Below are 15,065 nucleotides of genomic sequence, written 5' to 3'. Positions count from 1 at the left end.
TCTATAGTTTGTGGGACGCCGCTTACGGTCCGAAACTTCTTCATCTTCTTAGCTGTCTTATCCAAGTAGGACTTAGCAGTGTCGAGCTGCTCCTCCCATCCTTTGACCATATGATAAGCCCCCAAACTCTTTCCCTTAGATGCGGCTGGTAATGAATGTGGATTTTGTTGTTATTGGCCTGTGGCTAGCTCAAATGGTGTCCGCCCCGTGGACTCACTCTGCTAGAAGTTATAAGAGAATTGGGTGATGTCCAGGGGCCTTGCCCAATCTTTCTGGTACGCGCTTACATAATGCCTCAAGTATCATTCTAGTAAGGCATTGACCCTTCCGTTTGTCCATCCGTCTGTTGGTGGAAACTAGTAGAAAAGTGTAATTCCGTGCCAAGTATGTCGAACAACTCTCTCTAAAAGTTCCCAGTGAAGTGGGGGTCTCGATCACTGATGATATGCCTTGGTAATCCCCAATATTTTACCACATTCTTAAAGAATAGGTTGGCGGCTTCCTTAGTTGTGCAACCCAGTGAGGCGGGAATGAAGGTGGCATATTTGGAAAATCTATCCACGACCACCATAATAGTACCATAACCATCAGACTTCGGTAGGCAAGTGATAAAGTTCATAGTCATGCTCTCCCATGGATGCTATGCAACTGGTAGTGGCTCCAAAAGTCCTCCGGGTTGTTGTTGTTCAACCTTGTCCTGTTGACAGGCAAGACAAGTCTGCACATAGCACTCTATGTCATCTCGCATACGTGGCCAATAGTAGACTGACTCAACCAAGGCCCTAGTGCGACATTGACCTGGATGGCCAGCCCACATTGTGTCATAACTCTCCCTTATGATCTGTCGTCTAATGTCTCCAAACCTCGGCACATAGACCCGTCGACCTGTGGTAAGTAGTAGGTCGTCTTCTATCCAAAACTGTCTTGTCTTGCCTTTGCTGGCTAACTCTATAAGCTGTTTGGATACTGGATCATGCTGCATGCCTTCTTTTATAGCCTCTCAAATGTCCCATCTCGCTGAAGTGATTGCAGCAAGCTCGGCTTTCTGGCTCAAGGCATCAGCTATAACATTACCTTTTCCCGGCTTATACTCCAGTGCATAATCAAACTCGGCCAAGAAATCCTACCACCTAGCCTGGTTTGGTGTGATCTTCTTCTATGTCTGAAAGTAGCTAGTAGCCACATTATCAGTCTTGACCACAAACCTCGACCCGAGCAGATAATGTCTCCATGTACGAAGGCAATGCACAATGGCAGTCATTTCCTTCTCTTGCACCATGTAACGCCACTTCGTCTCATTTAACTTGCGGCTCTCAAATGCTATGGGATGCTTATCATGCATCAGGACACCCCCAATGGCGAAGTCTGAGGCATCTTTGTGCACCTCAAATGTCTTGGCAAAGTCAAGTAATGCCAAGACTGGCTCCTCTGTTACAGCTACCTTAAGGCATTCAAACTCCTTTTGACAATGCTCTGTCCAAACCCATGGCTTGTTTTCTTTAGCAACTCAGTCAATGGTGCGGCATTTGCTGAGTATCCACTGATGAACTGACGATAATAGTTAACAAGGCCAAGGAAGGATCTCAACTCAGTTACCTTTATGGGTGCCTCCCACTCCTGGATAGCATGTACCTTAGCCTCGTCCATGCGTAGCTCGCCATTACTAATGACATGGCCCAAGAAGTGCATCTTTGATTGTGCAAACTCGCACTTCTCTCTCTTGATGTATAGCTCGTTCTCTCGCAACACTTGGAAAACCTTCCTTAAGTGCTCTATGTGTTCCTCCAAGGTGTTGCTGTAGATGATTATGCCATCTAGGTAGACTACCATAAACTGATCAAGGTAGGGATGAAAAATATTGTTCATAAGGGTGCAAAATGTGGCCGTGCATTGGTTAAGCCGAAGGGCATCACCAACCACTCAAAGGCTCCTTATCTCGTCACACATACTGTCTTTGGCTCATCCCTTTCTGCAATGCGAACCTGGTAGTAGCCCTTTCGAAGATCTACCTTGGTAAAGTACTTGGTTTGCCCAAATCTATCGAACAAATCAGCAATGAGCGGGATCGGGTACTTATTCTTCACTGTAACCTTATTAAGTGTTCGGTAGTCTATGCACAAGCGCAGCGATCCATCCTTCTTCTTCTGGAACAATACTGGTGCGTCGAAAGGTGCCTTTGATGGGCGAATGTGACCAGCATCCATCAACTCTTTCAATTGTTTCTTGAGCTCTTCCAGCTCGGGCGGTGCCATACGATATGGGGCAAATGCGGGTGGCTTAGCCCCTGGCTCCAACTCAATCTTGTGATCCACCTCTCGCCTAGGCGGCAAGTGCTTAGGTAACTCCTCGGGCATGACATCTTTGTTTTCCTCAAGCAACTTCTCTATGCAATGCGGTAGTGTCTCTTGAAAACTCTTATTTTCCTCCAGACTTGTGATGGTTTCCACGAACGTCGGCTCCCCCTTCTTGATCCCCTTGACAACCTGCATAGTTGAGAGTTGTGCTTGGCTCTGTCCGTGTGGCATAGTCATTGTAGGTACCATGCAAGCTCCTTCTCGCTCCATAACCAAGAGACGTTGGAGGTAGGGTTCGATCAAAGTATGACAATGTCTAAAGAACTCTTGCCCTAGTATGATGTCAAAGATATCCATAGCGGTTACGGTAAAGTTTGTCATACCTTCCCAACCTCCCAATTTGACACCAACTCCATTAGCTACCCCACGAGCATTCTGTATCTCGGCATTCACGGTCTTGACGCGAGAGTTGGTTGGAGCAAGCTTCAATTCTAGTCTCTTTGCGGTAGCCTCAGTCACAAAATTATGAGTTGCTTCAGTATCCACCATTGCACGAGCGGGCTTGTTGTTGGTGGTGATATCCATATACTGATTGCCATTCTCGGTAGGTTGGATAGCTTGTTTCATGATAGCACCACATAATCCGATCATACCCAACTGTGTGGTTCCCGGACTCTCTCCTTGTAGCTGCTCCTTCCGCTCACATAACATGGCACTGAGGATCTTGAGGTCAGGACAATTCCTGAAGCCATGTGGCCCTCCGCATATATAGCATCCCTTCTTCTCGACATGCGCCTTCTTCTCGGCGTAGCCCTGACGGCCACTCGACTTTTTGAAATCTTGAGTCTTGGAGTATTGTTGTTGTATCTCCTTGCCTTTGTCACGGTCTCCCCCGCCTTTGACATTGTTAACCTTTGACTCCTTGTCATTGCCTTTATCATGCTTGTCATGCCTGAAATCCATCAATGATTCGGCCTCCACTATGGCTTGGTCTATATCAGTGACTTGCCGGCGTTGCAACTCCTACTTAGCCCAATTTTGTAACCCATCCATGAAGTGGAACAACAAGTCATCATTGGTCAGGTTGGGGATTTGAAGCATAAGGGTGGTGAACTCCTTGACATAGTTACGTATGATCCATGTTTGCTTCAATTCCCTAAGTTTGCGCCTTGCCTCGTACAAGACATTGTTTGGAAAGAACTGTCGTTTGAACTCCGCTTTGAACTGATCCCATGTGCTAATAGTACATAGACCTTTATCCATGTCAACCATCTTCCTTCTCCACCATAGCATGGCAGTCTCTGAGAGGTACAATACCGCAGTGTTGATCTTGGCCTCGTCGTCCCTCACTTTGTCGTGCCTGAAGTAGTTCTCCAAGTGCCAAAGGAAGTTTTCCACTTCTTGTGCATCACGAACACCTTTGAACACTGGGGGTTTGGGAGCCTTGATCTTGGCCTCCCTCGTCACCACAACATTGCTGGCTACCTCGGTTATGCCAGCATTAACATGCCCCTCGAGTGACTCTATCTTTGCCTGCATAGCATCGATAGTACTCAAAGCCTCCATGAGTCTGCACTCTAAGGCAGTGATGGTTTGCCTTAGTTCCATCTCAGTCTGTGTACGTCCCTCCAAGTCATTTCGGATACTCTCAATCTCTTCAAGAGTGTGCCCCTCAAGAACATTAAGGGTGCCTTCCACCTTCCCCAAGCGTTGGCCAAAGATCTCCACGGCGTCCATCCCCGCGTTCATCTTCATCACCCACTCTTTACCGAGCGAGACGTCCTCTGGAAGGACCTCCACTTCATCCTCGCTCGCCTCAGTGGCAGATGGTTCTTGGGATGTAAGCCCTTCGTTTGACACAACCTCAGGTGGCAGCTCCTAGCTCTTGTTGGTGGCATTCCTCTTTTTGTTAGGGTCGCTCTTGCCAGCAGCATCCTGGATGACATTGGCTTGGGTGTTGGCAGCTTTAATTTCTCCGTTGTTCTCCATTCCCTTAGTTGAAACCTTCGTTCTGATACCACGTTGTCACGTCCTTAGTTGTTAACTAAGTACACGTGCGGCACTTGACAACTCGCTCACGATCTTGCACAACTTGCTCACGTTCTTGCTATGCCAAGTCTACCTTACTATACTCAAGATCACTAAGAGAATGGAAGAAAGAACACAAGAGAATTGTTAAAGGAAGCTTTGTATTAGAGAGAACTTGAATTGTTTGCTTGGTTGATGAATTACAAATGAATGGCCCCCTTTATATACTAGTCTCATATGGGCTAGTATGTAAATATTAATTATTATACAAGTCCTTGATATTTACAAGATAGGGGCTTTCTCTAGAATTCTCTACAAGCCTAGAAGATTCCAAGGACTTTCTTAGCAAATCCACAAGGATCTAGGTTCTTCCTAAGGAAATGTTCATACCTCTCTAGAATCTTCTCACAAATGCTAGTCTTCTTCTTATGTAAACTTCCACATGGTATTAATATATGTCAAATGACGACTATGTGGCATGATGACATGGCGGATCATCACAATAAGCTGTATTCAAACTAAACGACCCCTAATTAGTTGTTTTGAAAAAGATTATCTATTACACTGGGGATTACTGATTAGGAAGGGAAAAGGGTGGGAGAGAGAATTAAATTCACGCTTAGTGCGAGAAAATCTTGTCCGTACCATTAGATTATAGTTTTTGTTTGTCTAATTTACCTTTTAGCATCTTTGTTAGAAAAGTAACTCATTTGCTGGATTCTCGTATCGTACCACTAAATAATAAGTGAAAGAGCATTCGATTATTGAAAGAAAAAAATAGATGAAAATCGTATGTGGTGGATTATAAGAAAAAGGAGTACTACATTAAAATTAAAGTGAGGGGAACAAGGGCACGTGTCCTGGTCTGGTAGAAGAATCAGGCGTGATATCAATCAAGACAAGTAGAAGTACGAAAACACGCTGACTTCTCGATGACCAAACACAGCACGTGTCACGCATTTCGTGGCCCTTGCCCATTCGCCTTTTTGTTTTAAAATGTGAGAAAATATCAGACATTTATCCATGGGTGAAAATCATTTTGTTCTCTCAACAATAGACATTTCGCTCCTTTGGAGTACCTATTTTACCCTTGATCTTATTAGTCTTGGCCTATATTTTTTTTACTTTTTGAATATCGCAATTTTTTCTTAATCTATGTTATGAATTTACTTATAGTGAAAATAGTTTTTTTAAATTAACAAGGTGAAAAATAATAATCAAATACGTATAATTTATTCAAATTGAATAATGAAAGAAATGGGCGCAATTAAAATATTAGAAAAAAATATATTATTAATATCAATCAAATAAAATTTAGTGCAGTAATATAACAAATAATAATTAATAATAGAGGTAGATTTTACAATAAATTTCTAAAATATTACATATCTAAACCTTAGATGTTCTTTATATATAATTCATAATTGTCGCCGCTTACTAAATTCTCGGGTTAATGAGATTTGTAAAATTGGTTGTTCTTGTTTGGAGAAGTATCAATAGAATAGCTAATAACATAAAAATAGATCCAAGTAAAGTATGAAGGAAAAACTAGTATGATGTCTTGATCTTTCTTTGTCTAGAACCCCATACCCCTAGGCCCCAAAGCGCATTAAAAGGAAAAGTAAAACTTAAATATATACTTATAAAGTAACAATATAAAGAGTAACAATAAATTTTGCTACAAATTCATAAAAGTACTATTCTATTTAAATTTTATGGAGCTTTAATTATAAAATTTTATAATAAGATATTTAAATTAGTAAACACTTAGCTAAAGATAAAATATATCTTGTATAATATAATTAAAAAGTATATGCATAGAGGAGGAATTTGTCACGGCCCCAATTTTCCTCCATAGGATCATGATGATACCTAGTCTCCGAGACTAGGTAAGCCAATTTCTATAACAATTAAGCCGGTTGTTAACAATGATAATTTTAAACAGAGTTCAATATAAATGCCGAAACAAAAGCAGAATGAGCCTACACGGTAATAATCATAACAACCTCCCAAGACTGGTAATACAGAGTTACGAACTCTTGCTGAATACATGGAATGATTTCAAGGATCGAATTACAATACCGTTCAAATGACAACCTGACAATACAATGTAAGGAAAGGACTCCAAAGGACTGCGATGACCAAGCAGCTCTACCTTGAATCCTCGCGATCAACAAGCTAACTCTGCCCGGGTTCGATATCTTCAAAACCTGGCTCTACACAAAAATATATAGAAGTAAAGTATGAGTACACCATGGTCGGTACCTAGTAAGTATCAAGACTAACCTCGGCGGAGTAGTGACGAGGTACCAGTCAAGATACTCACTAGATAAAATAACATGTGCAATATAGAAGTATAAAGCTAATAATGGGAAAGCAGGAATCAGTCAATGGCAACAAAATCAAGATGTGATATAAACAGTAAAGCAACAAGAACATCGTGAAGTATCATTGAAACCAATTAAGGAACGCAAAGGACAACAAGTTAAACAAGCCATTCTACACAAGTTTCACAACGAAATCACTTTGTGATACTCATCACATTATCACAAGTCATGATTCTCAACCCACCATCACATACTCACGGCACCTCGTGCCCATATCTCTAATCACAACAGCACAGACAACTCACGGCCAATATCTCAATCCGCCCAGCATGATCATAGGCTTATATTTACAATCCGTTTGGCATGGTCAGAAGCTCACAATAACAGTTCGCCCGGCATGATCACATGCTCACAATCATAATCTGTCCGGCATGATCACGGGCTCAATAGCAACATGAAAATGGATTATATAAGAACACATGGGCATGATATATAAATGTCGAGTTTTATACTCCTGAACAAGTATGATTGGCATGTTACAATATATGCCTGTGCGAGTGTACTACTGGAGCCCAAGTCAACAAGTAATATCGAAGACATCGAGTAGATCATCGAAACAACATAATAATTCACGTAAAGTGTATCCACACTTCCACTCCTTGTAGAAAAAGGCTAAGTGCTTGCTGGCTGGGAGCTGTATGAGTGGTAACATCCATGTACGCTCGATGAGAAGGGTGGTGGATAGAAATGGTCTTGTTGTACGCCACTACCGACTTCAATATGGTCTGCTCTTTCTTTTCCTAGAGAGTATGCCAATATGATCTTAATGAGGTGCAAGGCTTTGCATTTGACATTCGTTGGGCTTCTCTCTTCGGGAGCCGGTGCCCAGTGTTTTTGTACAATACACAAGGAAAAACACACCATCACACAAAAATCACCAACACAATGTCCCCAAGCCATCACACATCGTTCCTGAAATTTTTCACTGTTATCTCTCCGATAGCTACCTGTATCACTGCGTATAACAACCACCTTATCACTCTGTGTAATAGCCACCCTTATCACTCCGTATGATAGCCACCCTTATCACACCGTACTGACAATATTGTTAGCCACCCTTATCTCTTCGATAGCCACCTGTATCACTCTGTATAATAGCCACCCTTATCACCCCGTCTAATAGCCAACCTTATCATTCTGCGACACCCTACACTTACTCTATTGCTCATTCTCGAGCAATCAAACCGCACTTCACATAGAGATGAGCTTCTTGTCAGATAACTTCCCTAACACATCATGCCAAAAATATTGAAAGCAGACTAAGTACCCAATCATAACACCCTAGCCTCAAGAATCGATTCAAAAGCACCATGTATTTTTCAAAAACTCGCTCACTCTAACACAAAGGCCAAAGACATTACCTTTCCTTCGCAAAGCATGTGCCCTCACACCAAAGATAGAGAGTAGTTCCACACACAATAAAATTCAAGAACAAATAGGAAACTCAAGATAGAAAGAATTAACTCACTCTTAGAAATAAAATTCATGCGCTACAGAAAAAAGTACCATAGGTTGGTCCGTAGTGTAGTACTCTACTAATTTGAGCTCATTCAGTCAAGGATCAAGTTTATTTTAGTTGTAATGCAGGTTGCAGGACAGGTAGGATACATTTGGATATAGTGAATACACTTCCCTAAGCACTTTAATATATACAATTTCAGAATTTAAATTGCACACTTATATTAAACCAAACCCCAACCTTCATATATAATAGCATCAAGCTCCCAATATCTTTAAGCACAAACAAGATGAGGACTACCACTATCAAGGAATCAAAATTTTCCCTTTTTTTTATTTTCTTACATGTGGCTCACAAATTTTCAACTAATGCACCCTTCTCCTTTTTCAATAGCTCTACTCAAAAACTCGACCATACCTCAACTTAGCTTTTACAAGCTCATAACAATTTCAAGTGCTCAAGAGAGGCAACAGATACAAACATATAGTCAATTCAAACAAAGGGGTCAAGCTTGTAGTATGGTTGCCAAAGAAGTAGGATTACAGGCTCAAAGGGTCTAACTAAGATACACATTAATTAGGTAGGTAAAAGCATATATCTAGCTCAACAAAGAAATGCCTCTATCACATCCTAGATTAAACAAAATTGCCATTTCGCTTTGCAAACATATGGAAAAAGTTCTAGACATCAACTGACATGCACAGAATATCACAAAACCTCACACACACATTGACACATAGCTCACTCAGGATCAGATCTATCCCGACTCTCTAGTCAAAGCAGTTAAGCAAAGTCACAACCAACTAATTTAAGGCATTTATCTATGCGTCAAGAACTAAGCCTAGGTGTTACAACTGAGGCACTCACTATTCTCGAGGAACAACAAGGTCAAGAAAAGTCACCTCTATTTAATATCATATCACTGGACTTCAAATTTCCTAACAAAAGAAAAACTAACTACACACGGTTCAAGCAAAACCCTTGGAAAAGAACCGCGACACAAAGTAAAACTAAGGGAGAATTGTTGCACTACCTAAGAAAAATAAAATATTTTTTTCTTCGACTTTGATCCCTCAAGAAAGCAGTCGAGGAACTCCATCATCGGGAAAAGTCAAAAAAAATTTAATCAAAAGAAACGACAACAAACACACATGTACATATTTACATCCCCCGCCTCATACTTTAAATTATGGAATGTCCCCATGACATACAAATAAAAAGCAAGAGGTAAAAGAAACTTCCCTTATTCATCTAGTCGGGTTCCGAATCGAAGTCGGGATCTCCTTTTCACACCCGACCCAGTGCACATATCCATGCTGAGAGCTTCTTTTCGGCCTTCTTTGGGTGCATCCCCACACTTATTAGTTTTACTCTCTCCAAGTTGCTCCTTTAGGGCCCCTTTCTCTCCTTCCATCTTGAAGATCAACTTTTCTTCCCCCACTCTAAGCATGAGTTGCCTTTCCTAAATATTCAGAATTGCTCTGCCCGTAGCCAAGAAGGGTTTTCCTAAAATCAGACGAACCTCCCTATTCTCCTCCATGTTCACCACAATAAAGACCATTGGGAACACAAATTTGTCCATTCGAACTAGCACATCTTCCACTATTTCTTCAGGTATGATTGTGGTCTGATCCACCAGCTTCAAGGATACCGATATTGACCTGATTTCTCCAATCTCTCCCTCCAATTTTCTTAAAATAGACAAAGGTATAATATTAATAGAAGCACTTGAATCACACAGTGTTTTTTTTAAATTTAGTACTGCCTAAAGAGCAAAGTATAGTAAAACTCCCTAGATCACCACACTTTTAAGGGAGCTTATTTTGCAGGATGGCACTACAACGCTCTGTGAGCTTGGCAACTGATGTCTCTTCCACTTTTCGCTTTTTGGACAATATCTCCTTCAAGAATTTAGCATAAGCAGGCATATGTGAAAGCGCGTCTGTGAAAGGTATATTCACATGCACCTGCTTGAGCACTTCTAGAAAATGTCAGAATAGTTTATCCAACTTCTCTCTTCTTTGCTTCTGAGGGAGAGGTAGAGAAGGCATGTAGTTACTTTCTTCAGTCTCCTCATTTGTTGCATTCTCATCTTTCTTCTTCTTCTTAGATCTAGTCTTCCCATTCTTCTTCTTCTTCATACCATCATCTACCATCCCTGCACCTTTTTGAATGTTATCACTTTTCTACTCCTCCATATTCTCCACATGTCTTTCAATAAGCTCACATTTTTGTTTTGGCCTGGATCCTCCAATACGTGCCCACTCCTTAAAGACATTGTATTTATTATCTCTTTTGGATTTCTTTCAGTATCAGTAGGGAAAGTTATTAGAACCCTTTCAAACAATAGATTAGCTAGTTTCCCCACTTGTCTTTCCAATTTTGAATGGTTGTGCCATGTTCTCTGATAGTTGTGATGTGGGTTTCAAGCCTCTCATCTGTATTAATAATAAAGGACATCATCAGATCTTCTATGCTAGACTGATTAGACTAGGGAGGCTAATATTGTTGCCTCTGCTGATTTTGAAAACCTATAACTCCCTGCCCCTGGGGTCTAGAGTTATTATTGTTTCCATGTGTTGCACTACCACCTAGTGAACTCCAAGAAAAACCTGGGTGCCTCTGTTGCATAGAGTTAAAATTATTCCCACTCTCGTAGTTGCCTTTGTCAAAGTTTCCCACAATATTTACCACTTCATCTGCAGTCGAGGCCTAACACTTATGCGTTGGATGACCCATTCCATCGAAGTCACAAACTGGTGATGGTTGGCTTTGAACCTTGGCTAAGGTCAACTTTTTTATCTCTTTGGTCATATCGTCTAGCTGGGCTTGCACTGATGTGTTAGAATCTTCTTGATGAACCCCAAATGGTTTTCTTATATCATTACTCTCAACAAGCCACTGGTTAGCATCTTGAGAGAGCTCGTCAAGAATTGCCACAATCTCCTTAGGAGTCTTCTTCATTAAAGGACCTCTAACTGCAATGTTCGAGTTCGTCGCGAGGGAGGTGTCAGTCCATCTCAAAAATTCTAGAGTTGCATACACAATTCAATCTCATTATGCTGACACTTCCTCACTATCTCTTCTCCTTGAATATTTTTCAAGCCTTGAAAACTGTTTCAGTATCCGTCTGGCAGAAGTTGTGAATTTTCCTACTGAATTTCACTGTTTTTGCAAATGAGAAGTATTTGTCAAAAACCTCTTTAATCATATATTCCCCTATCCTAATCGACTCCGTTTTGTAAGCGATAAAGCAAGTGCTTCAGGTCATCCTTCAATGAAAAGGGGAATGCTCTTAAGTATATTGCATCTTTTGACACTCCGTTGTACTGGAAGGTGTTTGTGATTTTTTTTCAAAATTCATCAAATGAGTGTTATGATTTTCATACACCTTCCCTCTGAAGACATAATTGTTATGGATAGTTTAAAGCAAGCCTTGATTCAACTCAAAATTATTTGTTGCTACTGGTGGAGGTCTAACAATGGGCAGTCCCTGATTATAGAATGGTCTGGCATAATCACTCAATGCTCTACCAGGCCTGGGTACCGCATTCTTGATTTGGTCTTCAAACAAGGGTCAATTTAGATTGAATCTTCGACCCCCATCATCTTCGATGGTCTCCTCAGCAACTCTACGGGCTGCCTCAGCTGCTATCCGTGCGGCTTCCTCTCTATGATGTGTCAATACTCGAGCTGTCACACCTCCTTTTTGCGTGCCCGCCCCGAAGGGTAAATGCGCGAGGGAGTTTTTCCAATTTAAGTGACAATATTCGAAATGGGATTATTTATTTAATTCAGAGTCGCCACTTGGGAAAGGTTTGGTTTTTGGTGTCCCAAGTCACCGGTTTATCTTGAATCCCAAATCGAGGAAATTTTCGACTTTTCCAAATGAAGTCTGCGAACCAGAAATTCTAAGTAAGGAATTCTGTTGACCCGAGGGAAGGTGTTAGGCACCCTCGAATCCCGTGGTTCTAGCACGGTCGCTTAAATTGTTATAATGGCTAAATATTTGATTTTAATACATGTTATAACTTGTGTGCTTTTATTAAGTTTAAACCGCTTTTATTATTATTTTTTAATAGAATTGCAACGTCATGAAAATGCATCTCGAACCACGTCGCAATCAATGCACCCGTGGTTGTTAATACATTGTGACTCCATTGAGATTTGGATTTGGGTCACATAAATGCGCACCCGAATTTAAGAATGTAATTTAATTAAAATCGCACCTAAAGAGTCTAACGCGTTATTATCTTTGAGGAAGGCTGCGAAATTCGCTGAACAGCCCATCCCAAATTCTGAGTATTTTTAGTATATTCATTTATGAGGGCCCCGCAGTTTGTGCATTTTATTGGGCGAGGCTCGACTCATTTTATTTTTAAAAGGGCAAGCCTAAAAGCAACTATGATTTTTATTTTTTTTGTTTTGTCTCTATCAAAAAAAATCCTAATTTATTCACTAAGATTATCTAGAGCCATTATAATCTGGTTACATGAGATGCACTCCCGAAATTTAGAAATTAAGCATCACAACTACGTCACGGGAACCGTATCCGTAATCACAATGATTTATTAATTGCACCTAATCAACGAAACTTGATTAATAACATCTACCAATTCAAACGAATCTAGCTTTCATTTAGTGACTTGAGAAGATAATTCTAATCAAATACACATAAATCAAAACAGAAACAAAAGAAACAATAGTAAAACATTTAGACAGATCTAAATCAAAACTGAAACATTCATCTAATGCAAACAAGAAATTAGAGGAAATGAACCTTTGATATGAATATTCTATCAATAGACTGAGAAGACAACCTTCTTCATGAAATGGATACAGCTCAACAATCGTTACTCCAAAACGAAATAAAGCCAAGCAAAACCATACGGACTAGAAGGAGACTCAAACGGAAACCTGGACTAGCGACTTTGACCGGCGACGAAAATCCAAACGCATCTGTTCCGATTTATTTTAGCCGATTTCAGCAGATCTTTTGGCTCATTTTTGGTGGTGTTAGGGGTGGATTTTATGGCTGTTTGCAACAGGTTTTTGCTGCTATTTTAGAGGTCGTTTTGACTGAAGAAACGAACCTATTTTCAAGCTTGTTTTGATGTGTTTTGAACTGATTTTGATGGCTGAAATACTGGAGCTTCAAGGCTGGTTTTGATGGTGAAAAGTTAGTTGTTTTCTGGTTTGAGAAGAAAGAAAGAAGGAGATACGTTAGGGAGGGGGTGTTCTGCCCGTGTATATCCGCGGTATATTGAGTGTATATCGAAGGTATACCCTGTCCGCGTTTTTGGGAGGGAGGTGTTCTTTTGCCAGAAAAATGGGTAGTGGTTGGGTGGTTTGAAGAAGATGAAGAGAGGAGAGGGGTCTGGTGTCTTAGCTGTGAGCACGTGATTTTTGTTTCGCGCGACAATCGCTCCAAAAGAAATAAAAAAAATAATAATTGGTCCTGCTGTACAATTTTTGGATTTTTTACATGGCACTTTGTTAATTATTTATGATTTTTGCCCATTTTTATTTTTATTAAAACAAAATACAAAAAATGTATGTGTCATGCGTAATTTGAACCGTAATCCGGTTGTTAAATAGAAAATCATAAAATACGCGTTTTTATCCTGATTTGTTGTTTTGTTTAATCTTACCTACTTTTAACATTTTTTATATGTGTGCGATAAAAACATTAGACTTTAATTAATGGTTTTAATTTTATTTAATTAGGTTGTGTGTTTTTAGAAAATTAGAAATAAAGAAAAAGGCTAAAATTTGTTGAAATTGGGCTGATCCCCATTTCAAATTTAGGGCCCAAATGAGCAGCCCAAGTTACCAGTCCGAACAGTCTACCCCCAGGCCACAAAACGACATAGTTTGACACCAAAACTACGTCGTTTCAATACCAATCCATCTCAACCATTCAAACCAAACTGATCCAACGGCCAAGATCCCACACCCCGTACCCACTAATAGACCCGACCCGTCTCACCCGGACCGACCCCAACCCTTTACACTTGAAACGACGCCGTTTCCCGTTAGCTGAAGGATCCTGGCCCTTCATCGTGTCTCATCCAACGGTCAGGATCCATCTATCCACTAACTATATAAGCCTATAACCATTACCCTACGCCCCATCCAAAGAAAGACCCCCCCCTTTACCTTTCATCGTCTTCACAGAAGCCCGGAACCCTAGAGCCGCCCCTGTATCCTTCACCATGAAACCCGGCGGCATGAACGCCGATGACCTTCACCTTAACACCCTAAAACCACCTTGACACCCTGAACATGGATCTGTGGACCGTTTAGTTCGAATCATCCTCTAGGTCCTCGAATCTTCATTTGAAGATTCGAGCAAAACTCGATCTACACCGATCTGCCCTAGATTCATACCAGACAATCACCGGACCCCCCTCGTGACCAAACCATGCTTGGTTTGGTCCGAATCTAACCATGGAAGCCCAAATTCCAAATCTACCATCCACGAACCCTAGAAACCCCAAGCCTAGTCCGTGCCTGTTTAAGCCAAGAGATTAGGGTCTAATGGACCTTAATCAAAGTGTTTCTCATCCGAGAAACACTTCGTTTAAAAGTCCATTCAACCTTAAAGAAGGTCTGTTCAAACACCAGTGGATTTTTCTGATTTGTTCTTTCAAAGCTTTAAGGTGAGTTAATTTTCTTTTCTTTATTTCAGTTCGTATGTTTGTGTGTTGTTAAAGGTCTGTCCGTATGGCCAAACTTTTTGTTTTGTGTTTTTGAACTGCTATTGTCCACCTTGGCCGGACCTCTGTATTTGGTCAAGTCTTTCTTCATAATGTGTGTGTGTAAACTGTGTGTTCAATTGAATTCGTAATTGGTCATTCAATTAGCTCCCAAAGTCATTTCTGTATTGACATTGCA

At 40.8% G+C, this 15,065-nt stretch overlaps 1 protein-coding gene across 1 annotated transcript; it reads right to left on the bottom strand.

The window, feature by feature from the left end:
• Window positions 1-3,317: 3,317 nt before the first annotated feature.
• LOC138882826 (uncharacterized) lies at window positions 3,318-3,860 on the bottom strand. Its single transcript, XM_070163459.1, has one exon. The coding sequence runs from the start codon at window positions 3,858-3,860 to the stop codon at window positions 3,318-3,320; it is 543 nt and encodes a 180-aa protein (XP_070019560.1).
• Window positions 3,861-15,065: the final 11,205 nt, after the last annotated feature.

This window comes from Nicotiana sylvestris, chromosome 12, assembly GCF_000393655.2.
Source record: "Nicotiana sylvestris chromosome 12, ASM39365v2, whole genome shotgun sequence".
Classification (NCBI taxonomy): domain Eukaryota; kingdom Viridiplantae; phylum Streptophyta; class Magnoliopsida; order Solanales; family Solanaceae; genus Nicotiana; species Nicotiana sylvestris.
The sequence above is the reverse complement of the archived record's forward strand: the minus strand, read 5'-3'. Positions and strand labels throughout refer to the sequence as shown.